The 17,584-nt window shown below is 37.3% G+C and overlaps 1 protein-coding gene across 14 annotated transcripts in view; it reads right to left on the reverse strand.

Moving 5' to 3' along the window:
• PARD3 (par-3 family cell polarity regulator) overlaps positions 1-17,584 on the reverse strand; it is a 648,369-nt gene that overhangs the window by 200,883 nt on the left and 429,902 nt on the right. For all 14 annotated transcript variants that reach the window (XR_012157609.2, XM_073334436.2, XM_073334435.2 and 11 more), the window contains 2 exons: positions 12,612-12,800; positions 11,987-12,157 (listed from right to left, as the gene is read on the reverse strand). Coding sequence is in view for 13 of the 14 variants with exons in the window: in XM_073334436.2 (XP_073190537.1) it covers positions 11,987-12,157; positions 12,612-12,800 (360 nt within the window). In the remaining variant the exon portion in view is untranslated. The remainder of the gene's footprint in view (positions 1-11,986; positions 12,158-12,611; positions 12,801-17,584) is intronic.

Here is a 17,584-nt window from a genome sequence, read left to right on the forward strand (position 1 = left end):
AGATTTCAATCGTTTCAACAGAAAATATGTAGACAAAAAACATCACATTTTGGTCTACCTTTGCAGCATAATTCCTGAAATGTACAGTTTGCATGTTTCAATATTATCTGACAAACAACTTGGCCTCTTTCACACATTGATAGGTTGTCAGGACAAGACTCCTTCAAGCAGAGGAGAACAGGGAACTCCATTTGGAATTGGGCCTCTGACCCTTTTTGAAATGGTGAAATTTGCTTTTGTACATAATTATCATGGGATCCCACATGAAGATCCCTGTTGTACACATTAGTATTGACATACATGAAAACCTGCTGTTTATGATAAAGTCTTTGCTCAGACTTTTCCCCTTAGGGTAAAGAGATTTCACATGCCCATCAAATCTGTGAATGTCCCATGTTTTCAGGGCCTTTTGCGGCATCCCTGTCAGTTTCACAACAATCAGCATTTCCAAAACCCGACAGGTCCCTTACACAGCCAAGAGTCCTCTGTCCAGCATGAGTCCTCAAGACAGAACTCCACTCATGTATGAAAAACCAGATCCCCTATGTGGTGCAGAAGGATGTTGATTGGTCATGCAAATAGGGGGAGAAAGAACAAACACCATTTCTCTCCCCCTCTCCCAGCTGTCCTTCATCAGAACTGTCTAGTGTGTGTCTGGAGGGTGCCCCTGTGTTTTCTCTGGGAGAATCTAGTCACCTCTCTTCCTATATGCACAGAATAGATTTTCAGAAAGAAGAAAAAATAGGTTTTCCTCAATGTACTAAAGAGAATCAGACTTCAGGGGAAAGCAAAGCTCTTATAGGGTGAAATAAATACAATTTTGACATAATCTAAGGCAGCGATACTCGGACTGAGGCTCCCAAGCTGCAAGTGGCTCTTCAATGTGTCTCTGGCAGCTCTCAGCAGCACATGATATTAAAGCACTGTGTGATTTAATTATTAACCACTCTAAAAAAGAAAAGGAGTACTTGTGGCACCTTAGAGACTAACCAATTTATTTGAGCATAAGCTTTCGTGAGCTACAGCTCACTTCATCGGATGCATACCGTGGAAACTGCAGCAGACTTTATATATACACAGAGAATATGAAACAATACCTCCTCCCACCCCACTGTCCTGCTGGTAATAGCTTATCTAAAGTGATCATCAGGTGGGCCATTTCCAGCACAAATCCAGGTTTTCTCACCCTCCACCCTCCCACACAAATTCACTCTCCTGCTGATGATAGCCCATCCAAAGTGACGACTCTTTACACAATGTGCATGACAATCAAGTTGGGCTATTCGCTCCTGAACCACTGAGGTCTGAGTACCACTGATCTAGGTGCAACAGCATCTCTGTTAGCCTCTCTGCTGAGACTTCCACTAAGGGTCCCAGGAGTGATATGAACACATGTCCACAAGGGAACCAGTTGAGACTTCCAACTTGTTTCACTTAGGCCAATAACCACAGACGTGAAAGACTTCATCTCCCATTATCCAATTCCTGAACTGTCCAATCACTCTGCTTACTGAGCTTTTTTGAGGTGCCTGAACCAGTCATTTGGATCCTTGTAGTTACTGATAACTGAGTGATGATGGGTATTTTGGACAAAATGTCAACCCTCAGCTTAGCTATTAAATTAATTCCCAGATCCCCTGAGGAGAAATTCTGATGAACTAATACAGCAAAAATAATTGCGTTGTTTTGTAATCATTTAGGGCATCAAAGGTCAGTATGTTTTGGCCATTTTATCTAAAGCTATGTTTAGAAGTCAATGCACAATATTGTTATATGAATCCTTTAGCATATAAATATCTCATGATCTATCAAAATACACTAGTGCCCAGATTCTGCAAGGTACTGAATTAGGGCTGTCAAGCAATTAAAAAATTAATCTCGATTAATTGTTCTGTTAAACAATAAGAGAATACCATTTATTTAAATATTTTGGATTTTTTCTACATTTTCAAATATATTGTTTTCAATTATAATACAGAATACGAAATGCATAGTGCTCACTCTATATTTATTTTTTATTACAAATATTTGCACCGTAAAAAGCAAAAGAAATAGTATTTTTTCAATTCACCTAATACAAGTACTGTAGTGCAATCTCTTTATCATGAAAGTTGAACTTACAAATGTAGAAATATGTACAAAAAAACTGCATTAAAACAAAAACAATGTAAATCTTTAGCATGTACAAGTTCACTTAGTCCTACTACTTGTTCAGCCAATCGCTCAAGCAAGTTTGTTTACATTTTCAAAAGATAATACTGCCTTCTTCTTGTTTACAATGTCACCTGAAAGTGAGAACAGACATTCGCATGGCACTGCTGTAACCAGCGTCGCAAGATAATTACATACCAGATGCGCTAAAGATTCCTATGCCCCTTCACGCTTCAACCACCATTCCAGAGGACAAGCATCCATGCTGATGACAGATTCTGCTTGATAATGATCCAAAGCAATGTGGACTGACACATGTTCATTTTCATCATCATGAGTCAGATGCCACCTACAGAAGGTTGATTTTCCTTTTTTGTGGTTTGGGTTCTGTAGTTTCTGCATCAGAGTGTTGCTCGTTTAAGACTTTTGAAAGTATGCTCCACACCTCATCCCCCTCAGATTTTGGAAGGCACTTCAGATTCTTAAACCTTGATTTGAGTGCTGTAGCTATATTTAGAAATCTCACATCGGTACCTTCCTTCCGTTTTGACAAATCTGCAGTGAAAGTGTTCTTAAACTAACATGTTCTGGGTCATCATCCAAGACTGCTATAACATGAAATACATGGCAGAATACGGGTGAAACAGAGCAAGAGACATACAATTCTCCCCCAAGAAGTTTAGTCACAAAGTAATGATTGCATTTTTTTTAACGAGCATCATCAGCATGGAAGCATGTCCTCTGGAATAGTGGCTGAAGCATGAAGGGGCATACGACCGTTTAGCATATCTGGCATGTAAATACCTTGAAATGCCGGCTACAAAAATTGCCATGCGAATGCCTGTTCTCACTTTCAGGTGACATCGTAAATAAGAAATGGGCAGCACTGTCTCCTGTAAAGGTAAACAAACTCATTTGTCTTAGCGATTGGCTATACAAGAAGTAGGACTGAGTGAACTTGTAGGCTCTAAAGTTTTACACTGTTTTGTTTTTGAGTGCAGTTATGTAACAAAAAAAAGTCTACATTTGTAAATTGCACTTTCACTATAAAGAGATCGCACTACAGTACTTTTTATTTTTACAGTTCAAATACTTGTAATCAAAAATAATAATAGTGAGCACTGTACACTTTGTATTCTGTGTTGTAATTGAAATCAATATATTTAATAATGTAGAAAAACATCCAAAAATATTTAATAAATTTCCATTGGCATTCTACTGTTTAACAGCGTGATTTAAACCACGATTAATGTTTTAATCATGAGAATTAACTGCTATTAATGCTTTCTACACTGCCCTATACTGAATGCTTCCCAGAAGATTTGGGGCATACTGCAATGCCTTGGAAGTCACCAAGCACTGAGAGTACTCAGCACTTCTCAGGAATAGTCTCTAAAGGAAGAAGAACAGTTTGTACTTTCACAACTTAAAATAATAAGCAACATTTTTAAATAGCTCCCCATTATGATTCATACTATTCAAATTTCTAGCATGACAAAGCAATTTATGCTATTAAAGTCTTTAAATAAAATCTGCTTCAAGAGCTACAAAGCATTCAACTACAATCTTCACAAGAGAGGCTTTGAAGTCAACCCAATGGGCTAACATCATATGACATTTGGTGACTGGCTCCATGCCAGGAACACAGAGTGGGTGGGCATTTGAGAAATTCATTGCATTCCGAAGATGATGACCACAAAGACCAGAGTCAGAGGTCATACGTCTGTAAAATTATTATTTCTGTTCTAAGCTATCATCTGTTTAATATAAATGAGATATTTAATGAAGTTCCAAATTGTGGACTTATCTTTCCCAGTTTGATAAGCACTGGGGAGATCCTGCATTGAAGGGTCAACACAATTGCAATTGGAGGCACGTCAAGCTGCAGGAGAATAATAAACTTGCAGTGCAAGTGAATTAGACTCACTAAGGTTTAAATTGTGAAATGAGGATTTGTTTTATTAGGTTTTTTTAAATTGCAGATTACAAGTGGCAGCTTTACTAAAAAGTAAATTAAACAATATTCTAAGCCTCTGATGCAAAGAAATCAAAGGCAAATTTGGGAAGAATAAAAATGTTAAAATTTGAAATGCTGTAAAAAAATACATAGAGTGTTCAGGAATTTAACTTCCATGCCAATTATATTCAAAGATGAACTAATCTTTATTTCACTTTGTTTAAAGAAAGTGTGAAAATGAGTCTAAATAGATTAGTAAACTTATGCAATCAAATGATTTATTTTCCCAGAAAGATAGCCCTGTATCCCTGAGTTCAAGTAACAAATGTCTAGCTTTTTACTCAACTGTATAATGTAACCATTTTCCATGTGACAACGAAGCTCTAAAGACAACTATCAAACTCCCCTGAGAGACAATCCCAACAGATTTTTAGAAAGATACACGAAGAAAGTTTAGAACCATAGAGAAATTCATAGAAATTCACACCAGGTAGGCTGATAAGCTGCAGTTTGCATAAAGAATAAACAACAAGATCATTGTGTTTAGATGGTTGTGCTTTGTAACAGGAACCATGTATTTTACTATTTTCATGGGAAAGAGTTTTTTCAGTTTCTAATTAGAATCTCAAATGAGAGATCTAAATAAAGACATCAACAGTCAGCTACACAAATATTTAACAAAAGATACAATGCCTTTTCTACAGTAACAAAAACTGGATGGGAGGTACACAAAGGGCTTTTCAATAAATCTTTTGTCTACCCTTGTTTCAGGAAAGTTTGTGTAAAAAAAATATGTCAAAGTTGGAGTAAATGCTGCTAGCAAGACAAAGCAATGGACAGTAAAAGCAACAGTACAGTAAAAATGAAGAGCTGTTTTTCCTGATAGGTGGCTTCATTCCCTCCTAAACTGGTTTCGTTGCTATCTTGGCATTATTTAACTTGATTAACAGATAAAGGGCAGCTAATGTAAACAAAATCTTACAAGCTTCCCATTTTCAATAAAGGCATGACTATGAAGGCTAGCGTCTCACAAAAATGCTACTGGCTCCCATCATTTTGCCTCAATGATTACTGGTAGCAGCAGCATCGCTCGATGGTTCCACCGTTGTGCACTAGTACTAAACTACAATGGGCTGCATTAACCAAACCATCTCAGAATCACAAGCAAAATGTTCCACGCTGCAGGTTGTCTTCATCTTAAGGGAGTCAGGTTTTGGTTGTTTTTTTTAAACTAAGAATGAGGATCTCCATCATGGCCCTTTATCACTCAGATGAGAACCAGCTGGTTGCTAAAAACTATGTGCACTATCTGCTCCTTATCTGGACGATAAACGGACAACTAACTTGGTCCCTGTCAATATCTTCCCATGTGAAGTTATGACCGTAAGTATGTGAAAGGTTATCTGCCACCAAAATATTAATCTGTATAAGGGATGAAATCAAATTTCAGATCATGCATCTTTATAAATGGAACAATCATCCAGCTCTCTCATTCCCATTCAGAACGTAATTTATCAAAACTCTGATTGACATGAAAGCATTTGTGGTTTTAGAGAAGAGGCTACAGAAATTTGTTAAATAGAGCACTGCATTCTAACTTCACGAGACTTAAATTCCTTTCTGCTGCACAAAATTATTCTCCAAGCTTTCTTCTTCCCTTCTCTTCTGCTTTTTGTAGGCTAATGTGTCCAAATTACTCAGACCTCCTTTCCCAACACAGTTCCTTTCAGGATACTACTGCCAAAATTAAATAGGTTTTTGATTGTTAACATCTAATTTAGCCTCCCAAACCAGGTACAAACTTGTAAAATGGGAAAACTTAAGCAATGGCCGGTGAGGAGGTTAATTCTGGTTTGTGTGCTATTAATTATTTTATATAGAAAGTGCTGTTGGTGTCCACAGCACTGTGCCACTGATTCAGTGTACCAAAGAAATAACACATCTCTTCCCCGACCAACTTACTTAATAAAGCCATGGCCAGTATAACATAAAACCACACACAGAATGGCGCAAGTGCATCCAGCTGGAACGTTTTGCAGAAAAAGTTGCACCATAGGTTTAGGAGGTTTCTTTGGAAGTTTCTTGGGTTTCGTTTTTTAAAAATCAGCGATGGGTTGGAGCTTGGCAGGCATGTAGTGATATTCTGTTTCAGGCATAAGAAAAATGTGGGTGAAAGAGATAAAGGGAGTAGACAGAAGAAAAGGACTGGGCAGAAAGAAGGAAATAGAAGGAGGTGTGGGATGGAATTATGAAGAGATGTGAAGATGAGGATTTGGAGTACACCATGCCCATAATTTACTTTTCAATATTTCCAGATATGTTTGGAGCTTGGATACTTGGGCAGATTTTTTACTGGCTTAACTATTTTTAAGAAATTGGCTGTTCTATTTGAGATATCTTTTCTGACACAGAATCAATAATTAGTGGCACTATCCACTCCAAGAGAGACTGGAGGTTGGAAAATGAATGTACTACATGTCTCAGTATGGCAACTAAAGTTAAATGCATTCACACATATACAAGTAGGAGGGCTAATTTGTTTGCCCTGTTTCTTCCCTCTATAATGCACCCAAATTATGTCAAAGTGATGAAGGAAAGTGAGTGGGACAGATGATCCAGTTCCCATCACTTTAGTGTTAAAATAGATGAAGACAGGGGCTTGCTATTGCTCTCTAGCTCTGAGCTGTGCTTTGTTCTGCATTCAGAAGCAGGAGGAAGAGAGATGAGCAGAGACACACAAAGGATTTAGGAGCATGGAAATCTACCAAACGTATTTTCCTTTGGCATGTTTGGAGCTGAGTCTCAAAAATTTCTCAAAAATACTTAATTGAACAAGTTAATTAGACTATGGAAACCTGTGTCTTATTGCAACGTGAGTGACCATGTACTGGTCTCCCTCCTGATAGCAGATATTCACCTAGCCCATACAATGAGTAATTCAGTGCCAGTGTGGGTATCTGTCATTGCAAGCTGTCCAGGATGGAGGGAGAGAAGGGAAATAGAGCTGGGTAAGTAATAATTCTTATTTTCTGGGCTCAATACATATGCCTGACAGCTGTGCTGATTTGGCGGGTGCTGGTGCTTGAGGGTTGTGCACGCATTATGGTGATACAGAAGCCAGCTGTCTGCCCATCCAGCACAATAATAATAATAATAAAAACCCTAATGTAAGGAGTCTGGCATTTCTTTTTACATCTTAGGCATCTCAATGATTTAACAAGAAATGACATGACAGAAGGCATCAATGTGCTAAGTGGGCAGAAAGCTGGCTGATAGATCATTAGAAACCTGCCAGCAGCTCCAGAAACCTTTATTAAATATAGCCAATACTAATTTTAAGACCAGCCTACTGCAAACTCTACCCATCTCTGCTACTGATGTTTGACACTGAGTACATTACCTAACCTTTCTGTGCCTCAGTTTTCCAGTATATGTGGGGGGTCAATATAGAATACTAGTTATACCCAGGAGGGCTATTAGGCAGGTTGGGGAAGGATGCAAAACCATGCTCTGAAGTGTCCCTAGCCTCTGTTGCCAGAAGCTGGGAATGGGTGACAGGCGATGGATCACTTGATGATTACCTGTTCTGTTCATTCCCTCTGAAGCACCTGTATTGGCCACTACTGGAAGACAGCATTCTGTGCTAGATGGACCATTGGTCTACCCAGTATGGCTGTTCTTATGTGTCACAGAATACCCCAAAATTGTCAATTTGATAACATAGATTTTAGCAAAAGATGTAACTTTATTAAATGTAATTAAAATACCAACAACCAGAAAAACCCAGAATGTTTGAAATATATACTCCTCATCTCTGGGCTAGCAACATACATGTAATATCAACGGCGTGATTTCACTTGAAATGGCTGAGATAGTAAACATGGGTTTGTAATGGTTTTGCAAGGTTTATAATGACAGGTTTCAGAGTAACAGCCGTGTTAGTCTGTATTCGCAAAAAGAAAAGGAGTACTTGTGGCACCTTAATGTTTATAACAAGGTTTATAATGGAGATCTTGACAGACATTTAGCTACATGATTGTGCCCTGCCCCGTTGTAGAGCAGAGAAATTCAAACACCTGGCTTGGTTTGAAGTTTATTTAGAACAACAATCTTCTCTATGCTTATTTCAATATTTACTATATCAAAATTTACTTGAAAGCCTGGCTGGATTATACTCTATCTTCTGGTGAGTCACTGAAAACTGCTTCTAGAGATAATGCTTATTGCTTATTACTAAAGCAATAACAATATAGTAATGTTTTTTACCTTCTGGGAAGTTACACTGGTCTCTTTTGATTCTACTGCGTTATATTTGACCTGTCAGTACAAATGATCCCCTAATTAGCACGTTGATGAATACAAAATGCGATGTTTATCTAGTTTTTACAGCAGTTATTGTAGCTTCATTTGCTTTATAAGCTTAGTGTGGCTCATGAACTGCTGGAGTTGTATAAAAATAATATGAATATGACAAAAGAAATATTTGAAAAAGCTTTCCAAACTGCTCTAATTAAGTAAGCTCAGAAATTAGAAATGTAAAGATGCTATTTAACTTAAATATCTAACTATCTGTCCCTTGTAGAACCATGGGACATTGGTCTATCAATCTTACTTCCATCCAATTCAATGGCCAAAATGTTATTTCATTCAGAGGAAACAGGATTAGGCCTTAGACAAATTCTGCTCTGAAAAGGGACTCTAAAATGTGCTATTCTACACTTCCACTTTATTCTCTCTATCCTTCTCTCTCCCCAGGCCCCCAACTCCAGATCAAATGACTAATTTTACAAGTAAAAATTTAACCATTAAAAACAATATTTACAAAAAATTAAAAATGGTTCAAAAAATGCAATAAGTAAGCTTCATGTACCCCAGTTGCTTAATATCAAACTGATTCTATCTTATTGCTAACAGCAGGCAGGGTTACAAGACAGAATCATGTAAGAACCCACCTTGATTTTCAACTTGCAAAATTGTTTACTGGGCTGTATTTGATGATACACAAGATGAAACATACATAATCTAGCTCCCTCCATCTTGTGTTGGCTCTGCAAGATTAACAGGAACATAAACTATTTTTTGTCACCAAAGTTGGCAGATACCACTCTAACAAACACAGGGAATACAAAAAGAAAAGGAGTACTTGTGGCACCTTAGAGACTAACCAATTTATTTGAGCATGAGCTTTCGTGAGCTACAGCTCACTTCATCAGATCAAATAGGAAAGTGCAATTTTTACAGACACTCTTGAGAATACAAGCACACTTTCATTTTTGACCAGATTCTCCAAAAAGAAAGACAGACTGTCTTTTCTCTAATATTTTACTATGAGAAGAGGTAGAATTTTTCTTTATGACCACCTGGAAATGCAGAAGTCGACTCCTGAGGAAAATACTTTTTGAAGCACACCCTCCTTTGTATGAGTTGCATCATTCTAGGCCTTCACCATGCCATCTCTTCTGTTGTGTAGACTTGCTGGCATGTGGATGGTTTGTTTGGGACACAGCTCAGAACACTTTTCAAATAAAACTTTATCAAGGCTGCATAATGGTTAGGTGGCAGCTGGAGAGAGATTTCAGGAGGACACACTAGCCCACCAGAGAGTAATGTTCACCACTGTTGCTGACATAAGGTTTGCCACACTATAGGTTCATAAGTCTGGCAGCCAGAATCTTGCACAGTCCAAGAAATGGCCAATATCTGATGCTTCTCAGGTAGGAACATACTACCATAATTGTCAATTACTTAATGCTGTACATAAAGATGGGAGGAGGGATAGCTCAGTGGTTTGAGCATTGGCCTGCTAAACCCAGGGTTGAGAGTTCAATCCTTGAGGGGGCCATTTCGTGAAAAAATTGGGGATTGGTCCTGCTTTGAGCAGGGGGTTGGACTAGATGACCTCCTGAGGTCCCTTCCAACCCTGATATTCTATTCTATGATTCTATGATTCCCAGTCACTGTGGCCATCAGCTTGGGGTTTAAAGATTGGAGTGTTCCTAAATAAATAACAAAGGCAGTTTAGGGAGAGGATTGTGGGACCCACCTGAGAAGAGTTTTTGCTTTTCTTATTATGTTCTATTCAAGCGTGGGCACAGTGACTTTAAGCAACTGGGCCTGTATCTTTCCTACTGGGCAGGAAGGTCATTTTTTGGCCTGTGAAAGCTACGTTCCATCATATAAATACCACAGCCACCATGTTTTGCTTTTGGCAAGTGTGGTGAAAGTAAGCATTCCAGGACAAAACAGAAGCAGTCTCAAAAATCTTGCTTAAATACAGTTTACCAAGGTGCAAGCAGTGCCAATAACTGCACAACATCGAGCCAGGAAGGTCACCATGGTTCATCTCACTAGCCCACCAAGGAGTTGGGAAAGCTAAAAAACTGGTAAATGAGAGCCAAGTGGACACAACCCTCTCTCCCTCACAAGTACATTTTATTATATTTGTGTCAGGCATTAAGACGGGATTTCCAGGCTGGAAGCAGGAGAGACTCAGACTGAGTTTTGCTGTTGTTGCCATGTGACTTTTGTGTAGCAACCATGATGAATATCATATAGACCTAATCTTTTCTTAATCAGACCTCGTTCTAATGTAAGTGGGGAGACAAATCCGGCTGACTTAGACCAGGGCTGGATTTGCCTCATTATATTTCTAAAAATATTATCCAGACACATTTGCTAAGTCTCCATTAAGAATTGGCAGATTTCCTTCATATAGACCTTTTTATAAGGCCTGGGCCCTGTGTTACCCAAATTTAAAACATTTCATCCTCAGTATGTAAAAGCAGATAAAAAATTTGACAGCAGACAGAAATGCAAGACTTCCTGAAAAATCGCCGAGTGGGATTTCCCCCATCCCCAACAATTCTTCTGATTAGATAGGATAAGACCAATATACAAAGTCAGAATTCCTTCAGTGCTAATGAGATGAGAAAATTTGGATCCCTAAATATAAGAAATAATATGAACCTGTGGTAGTTTTCTCTCTAATAATCTATACTTCAGATGGCAAGAAGGCAGTTAACACTAAAATCATGCACTAATGAATGAGCCACTGGATCCAAATGCACTTAGTGTAATCAGTGTTATGTTCAAACATGGCTTTAAAATTTTAGATAGGTAGATAGATATTCTGCTACATAATATTATTTAATTTAGTGTCAAAGGTAAACTATTAGGCACCATGAAAAGAAATTAAAAATTTAAAATCAACATGTTTGATAAAACTTAAAAATATTTGAAAGTGATTTCCATCTTTATTTTTAGTTCTGGGTAAGTCCTGAATTCAAGATTCTTGTTTCCCCTGCAAAGACTGGGTATATGCTTAACTGGGGAGGTGGCACAATAATTCTGTTCTGATTGGGAATTTCAAATATGTGCTATTTTCAGTTTTATAGAAGCTTGCAGTAGAACTTTAAATTATTCTGTTTCCAATAGTGCACTAAAAAATTCACTCCATCCTAAAAGCTTCACACTTCACAAATTAAAACCAGTTTTGAGAATGAAAACAGAAAGACCATTACATCTAAAGTATAAAAACATAAATTGCATTTGAGAAAAAAATATTGCATAAACCCCCCTATACTCATATTGATAGTGTAATCCAATTACAAAATCAATGTACCTCTATGTAGTGTTTACTATTATTTATTGATAAATATGCTCAAAAAGAAATAATATACTCAAAAGAAATCAACTTCATTGTTCTGGTAATAAGTTTAATGGGTATAAAACTGAAATTGAAATAATTCCACACTACATTGTTATTGATTTTTAAGTACTATTTTCCTGGCCCCTAAGGAAGCATCAAATCTTCTATCAACAAGAATATCCAAAAGTATTTAAAGCTTTCAGACACTAAATAAAGAGTGTATTCTTTACCTCATTGCATTTACTTATTCGTCTAGCTACAATAAGCTGAATCATTCCTCGTTTGTTTCCTTCTGTAGACATGGATCTTCTTAGGGTTTCCATAGCATCTTGGTTTGTCTTGCCTAATAATGATTCTCCATTTACAGCTATTAGCTGATCATTCACTCGAAGCCTGCCATCCTGGCAAGAGAAAAGGTAGCAATCAGTCACATAAAATAATGTGTTATAAAGGAACTTTATGTCTTTAGAAAAAAAAAAACCCCAAACTTTTGCTTAATCCTAATAGTTTATGGCCAAATGAACACTGGTATAATAGCTTTTAAGCAGCCATTGTAGGAAGTGTATGTTCCAATCATTTATACATTTGCACTTCAAGCCATTATCATAATCTGTTTACCCAAATAGCATACTAATAGAAATGTGCCAGTGATTGCTTTCTTCCTTCCAGAGAGCCTTTAAAGGTTGTTTAAATCCTGAGACACACAAATATGTGAATCTGAGTAGCAATCTAAAAGCTACATTTGAGAGAGAAATTAGAAAATACGAGTTCAAATGAACACAGAAATCCCATTCTCCTCCTGAAAGCTGTGACCTAAATAGTGGGAAAACAAAGACAGATGGATATTCCTCTTACCTTAGACGCTGCTCCTCCATTAATAATGGACTTGACAAAGATTCCCAAATCCGCATGGTTTTCTTTTGACCGGTTACCTTTGACACTGACACCAAGACCAGCTGATCCAGAATCATTAAGTGGAACTTCAAATGTCAGGAATTCCCTGGTGCCATCAGGTGTAAGAACAAGATCTTCCTCCTCTGATTTCTGTCAGGAAAGGATTAGCATGGCATTATTTTAAAATGTTTTTTGCTCGCAATTGTCTTCTGGCTAACAGTTAACGTTAACAGTCTAACAGTTAACGTTAAAGAAACGTTCTTTAACTGCAATATCACAATATTTCCCATTGAAGTTCCATGGAGAAATCCAAATAAATTGGCTAGTCTCTAAGGTGCCACAAGTACTTCTTTTCTTCATGTTAATAGAGCATCTGGTATCACCTCCAGATGATTCCTAGAACCAGAGAGTGGAGAAAGTGCAGCCGCGTGCGCATATGCTTAACCCATCATTGGCTAGTAAAAAGTTTAAGGGCCATATATATGGAGCACTTTCAATACTGACACAAACCATTTTACTAGCCAGAGGAAAACTGTATTAGAAGTATTTAAATTATTATACTTTCTTACTTGCAAATACATATGGTATGTACAATAATTTAATCATCTGTGGTATTTATGTATTTTAAACCACAGGAGGAAACAAACAGCAGGAAGTTAGATAAATATTACTCACTTGCCCCAATTTCTACATTTGGAATTATCAGTATTAAAATAAATGTCTTGAAAAATGTTACAGCTGAAATCAGCAACAGGAAACCTTTTTGCTCTTGGGTGCCAAAAAAACTGCACAGTCAAGGCTGGGCCCAATCACTATGTCCTTTCTTTTCTTGCTCAGCCCCGCACCACTGTTCTTACTTGCCACCCCTCTGGTCCCAGATTCCTTTGAATACATCCCATGCCTTCCTTTCTCCATTCATGAGCACAATTTTAGAAAATCCATCCCAAGGAACGACTATCCCAGCCAATGTCTCTAGACTGTGTGGCAGGCAGCTGCTCAGTGACACCCATCCACACTTCCTCTTAACTGTTCAACTGCAGGCAGCTGGCTTCCAACTTCACCGCCTGCTGAGATGAGGACAGCCCAAGCAACTACTCCAGTGGAGAGTTGGCTGCCTGCTGTTATGAGGGGCAGGGCCCCACTGAGCAGCCAGAACTAGAGCAGCATTCACATATCCGTGCAGGCAGAGAGAGGTCAGGCTGGGGAGGGGATGTTAGATCAACAAGTTTGTTTTCCCTTCTGTATACCATAATTTCCATGCAAAAATCTTCTAAAGACATCTGAGTGAAAAGAGATGCTTGAAATAACAGTAAGCACTACACATGGAAACTGGTGAGTATTGAAAAAAACCCAGTCTCTGCTGTGCCACGCCACTATACAAAAGGAGATATTAATATGTGCATCACTGATGACACAACCTCCTGTTTCAGAAAATATGTGGTGTGTGTGTGGCTAGGAGCCTCTAGGTGGATCATCTAGTTCATGCACCTTCTTTGTAGTGGGATCATTTTTGTTACCCTTAATCCTCTCTGAGAGGTTGGGTATCAAGACTGCAGCCTGGTACACTGAGGCAAAGTCATAACAACATATGATTTTAACATTGACAATGCCCCTTTAATTGGTAATCACAATGCTGCAGAACATCGAAACACACAGATAGTACTAAAATGTTCCCTAGCCAACAATAATATACTAACAATTCTAAGAAAATAAAATTTGCATTGAAGTCATATTGAACATTAAGAATCTCAATTTAAAAACTATAAAAATTGCACCAAGAACATCACTCAACAGCATTAAAATGCACAAAAATGTAAAATGTGGCATTTAAAAATTTAAAATGAAAAGAAAACACAATCACTGCCTAATTGCAATAACTTCCATTTGATCTTGATACACTCCAAATTAGCAGCTTCAGTATGTCAATCAAACACCTCAACATTATTTTCATGATTAGTTGATCTGCAGGAAAAACGTATTGCTTCATATACTTTGACATGCCTGAAATAAACACACAAGAGAATCTATGTACTGTGATCTCTGAACAACATTCACCTCCCTTAAGATTTTTCACACACCATGTCCAAAACAATTAGCAACCATACAACATTCTGTTCAGACTTAGTCTGCTGAAGGAAAGGTCATCTGAAATGACTTCAACCAAATGAATGAAGCTGCTCAAGTATGTAATTTGTAATAAAAATTCGATGGGTGATAAAATATGTAGGTGAATTTTTGGCTTCAAATTCACACCTTGCATCCATTCATAGTAAGTGATATTTGAGATAAATTTTCTACTTTTTAAATATAATTTGCATATAGTATACATTTAAATTATAACCTTTCTCGACTACAGCAAACTTGTGGCAGTGTTTAGATACACTGAATGTGGAGATAAAAGGTAATAAGATAAAGAACAGATGATGTTTCTGTCCTAAACTGCCATTAATAACTCAGCCCTGATCTTCGAATGATCATAAAACTTGTAATTTTCCACAAAGGTAAAAATGGAACCACTGACACTGACAATCTGCTAAGTCCATTTTGTCATTTTAGTAACAGCATCTCCTTCTTATCACTTCCTGCTGCTATCCCTGTAGAGAAATTTCCTGCTTGGAAGTCTTCTCTTTGCAAGACCTCATCTGGGATAAGCTAAAGAATAACCAGCATGGGATGGAGAAATCAACAAACTACTCCCACCTAATGGGGGAAGCAATTTTCAATCAAGCTGGGATGAGTTTTCAAAGGGGCTTGCTGTGGTTACAAAGCAGGCGGTGTTCTCTACAGACAAGGTTCATTCTCTGAGGAAGCGAAGACATTTTTTCTCAGCCTAACCAAGTCACTGAAACTTGTCTGTTGTTACTTTGCGATAATATATAAAGAAATGAACAGAAATTAAATTTATCATGAGGCTCTCAGGCAAACTCCAGTTTGTTCTTGATTTCTTTCAAAGCATTGAATTAAAAAGCTTTGTACACCCACACAGATTGAAAGAACATACTTATATCTCTAAATTATTTATAGAATAAAAAGCAGACCATTTAAGGATTAAACTCATTTCTCATTAGTATATATACAATCCTACATACCTAGTGATGATACCCGTGTGATAAATTGTAAAACTATGTTATAAACTACATTTACCTGAAGCCCCTAAACACTTAACCTAACTTTGACCACTCTACCCACACTCTGCCCCCATTAATCCATCTGTACTTCAACTTGAAACATTCTAAACCTTAGGGCAATGCCATCAGCCTCATTTAGTATTATTAACAGTTTGTAAATCAATCACCAAAATAGCAGTTTTCTTCTTTCCTACCAAATGTGGAATTTTGGATTCAAAATTACACTGACCCAAAGCTAAGAACAGACATATTTAGTACGGGACAAGTGATAGATTTAAGGTGACACTAGGGCTAGAAATGGTTGCCTCACATCACTGGAAAGGGAAGAGTCTCAGCTTCTGTCTTTTGCTTGTAGCCTTGGAAAGTCCCAGTATAACCGGACTCGAAAATCATAGCATTTTTATGTATTGAAAGAAATTTTACTGCATTTTAACAAGATTTTTAGAATGCATTCATTTTCTTCTTCTCTCCCTCAGAGGCCTGTACAGTTGGATTCATGTACTAAGAGATCATGGCTTTACAGATAGACAGATTAAAATAAGTCTCAATAAAATTCATAAAAATTGTCTGAAATATTTCTAAAATACTTATTCTGTTATGTGTGACATATACAGGACACATGGCAGTTTGTTTTGATGTGACGTGAAGGCTTTATTGACACTTGTTTGGAATGACCTGCAAAAATCATTTATGGCTTCCAATCATGGTTTCAAATTATATTCCAATTTCATATTAAGCAAGCCCTTAAACCAAACCCCATCAAAATGTACCAACACTCACTCTCTCCTTCTCTGTGTCTTTGTATATATCTATATCCGTGTGTACATACATCTCCAAACACATAAGAGTTAACAGGAGTCAATAGTAGCTCATTTTGTCTATAGAGAACCGTTTTCCCGGAGACAAAATTTAGTATTTATGTAAGTACTGGCTAGATGTATGACGGCTAGATGTACTAGAAACCGAGCATGTAGGTGGTCTGCAGCACACCTCTGCAATTTCAGTTTTTGGCCTGTCTCAGAGAAGGAACACTGAAAGCTTCTGAGTCCTGTGGTGGATATGCATTAAAGACAAATACAAAAAGAGGAGCTCATTTAGACATGAAATTGGGCCTCCAGTGGAGAAAACATTGTCCATCGATTTAAAAGTGACACACAGAGATTCCATCTACGTTTCCCTCTGTTAAAAAATACTTTTTAAAAGAGAAAGAAAATGATTTGTAGTATGTTACGATCTTTTTTTGCATTATAGGTTTTACTGGCTTAAAGTGTCTATTTGTCTAGTTATAAATTGATGTAGAACTTATCTTGAATTTCCTCAAACCTGACAAATATAAAAAATCTTGTGCTCTCTTTCCCTCCCTAACTCTTCCTAGGTTAAGTATTTTAATTTCCCCCATATGTTAAACAAACAATAATGAATCTTATTAGCACGTATATACCAAGAGTCATCATTCATATTAGCTAAGTTAATATATCACATCTGGCAGAGACTGCAGTCTGTACAAATCAAATAGCAGCTGCTAAATATCAAAAACTATATTTGAAATGAGTGGTTTTGGTGTTTGTTTTTTTTAACATTTTATGGGAAATGTGGTCTGCTTAAATTTTAATCCCAGCAAAGAGAAATTATTTGCCTGTTGTATGCAGATTAAGTTAGGAATTTGTTTATATACTAGTACCGTGTTTTACTGAACTAGCATTGACATAATCCTGCTGTCTTACTAGTTGTGATTCATTTTAAAGCAAAGGATTTGGGTTCATAGCCATGCAAAAGAAATTTCAGTTTGATAGCAAAAACACATAG

The sequence above is a fragment of the Lepidochelys kempii genome, chromosome 2, assembly GCF_965140285.1.
Source record: "Lepidochelys kempii isolate rLepKem1 chromosome 2, rLepKem1.hap1, whole genome shotgun sequence".
Lineage (NCBI taxonomy): Eukaryota > Metazoa > Chordata > Testudines > Cheloniidae > Lepidochelys > Lepidochelys kempii.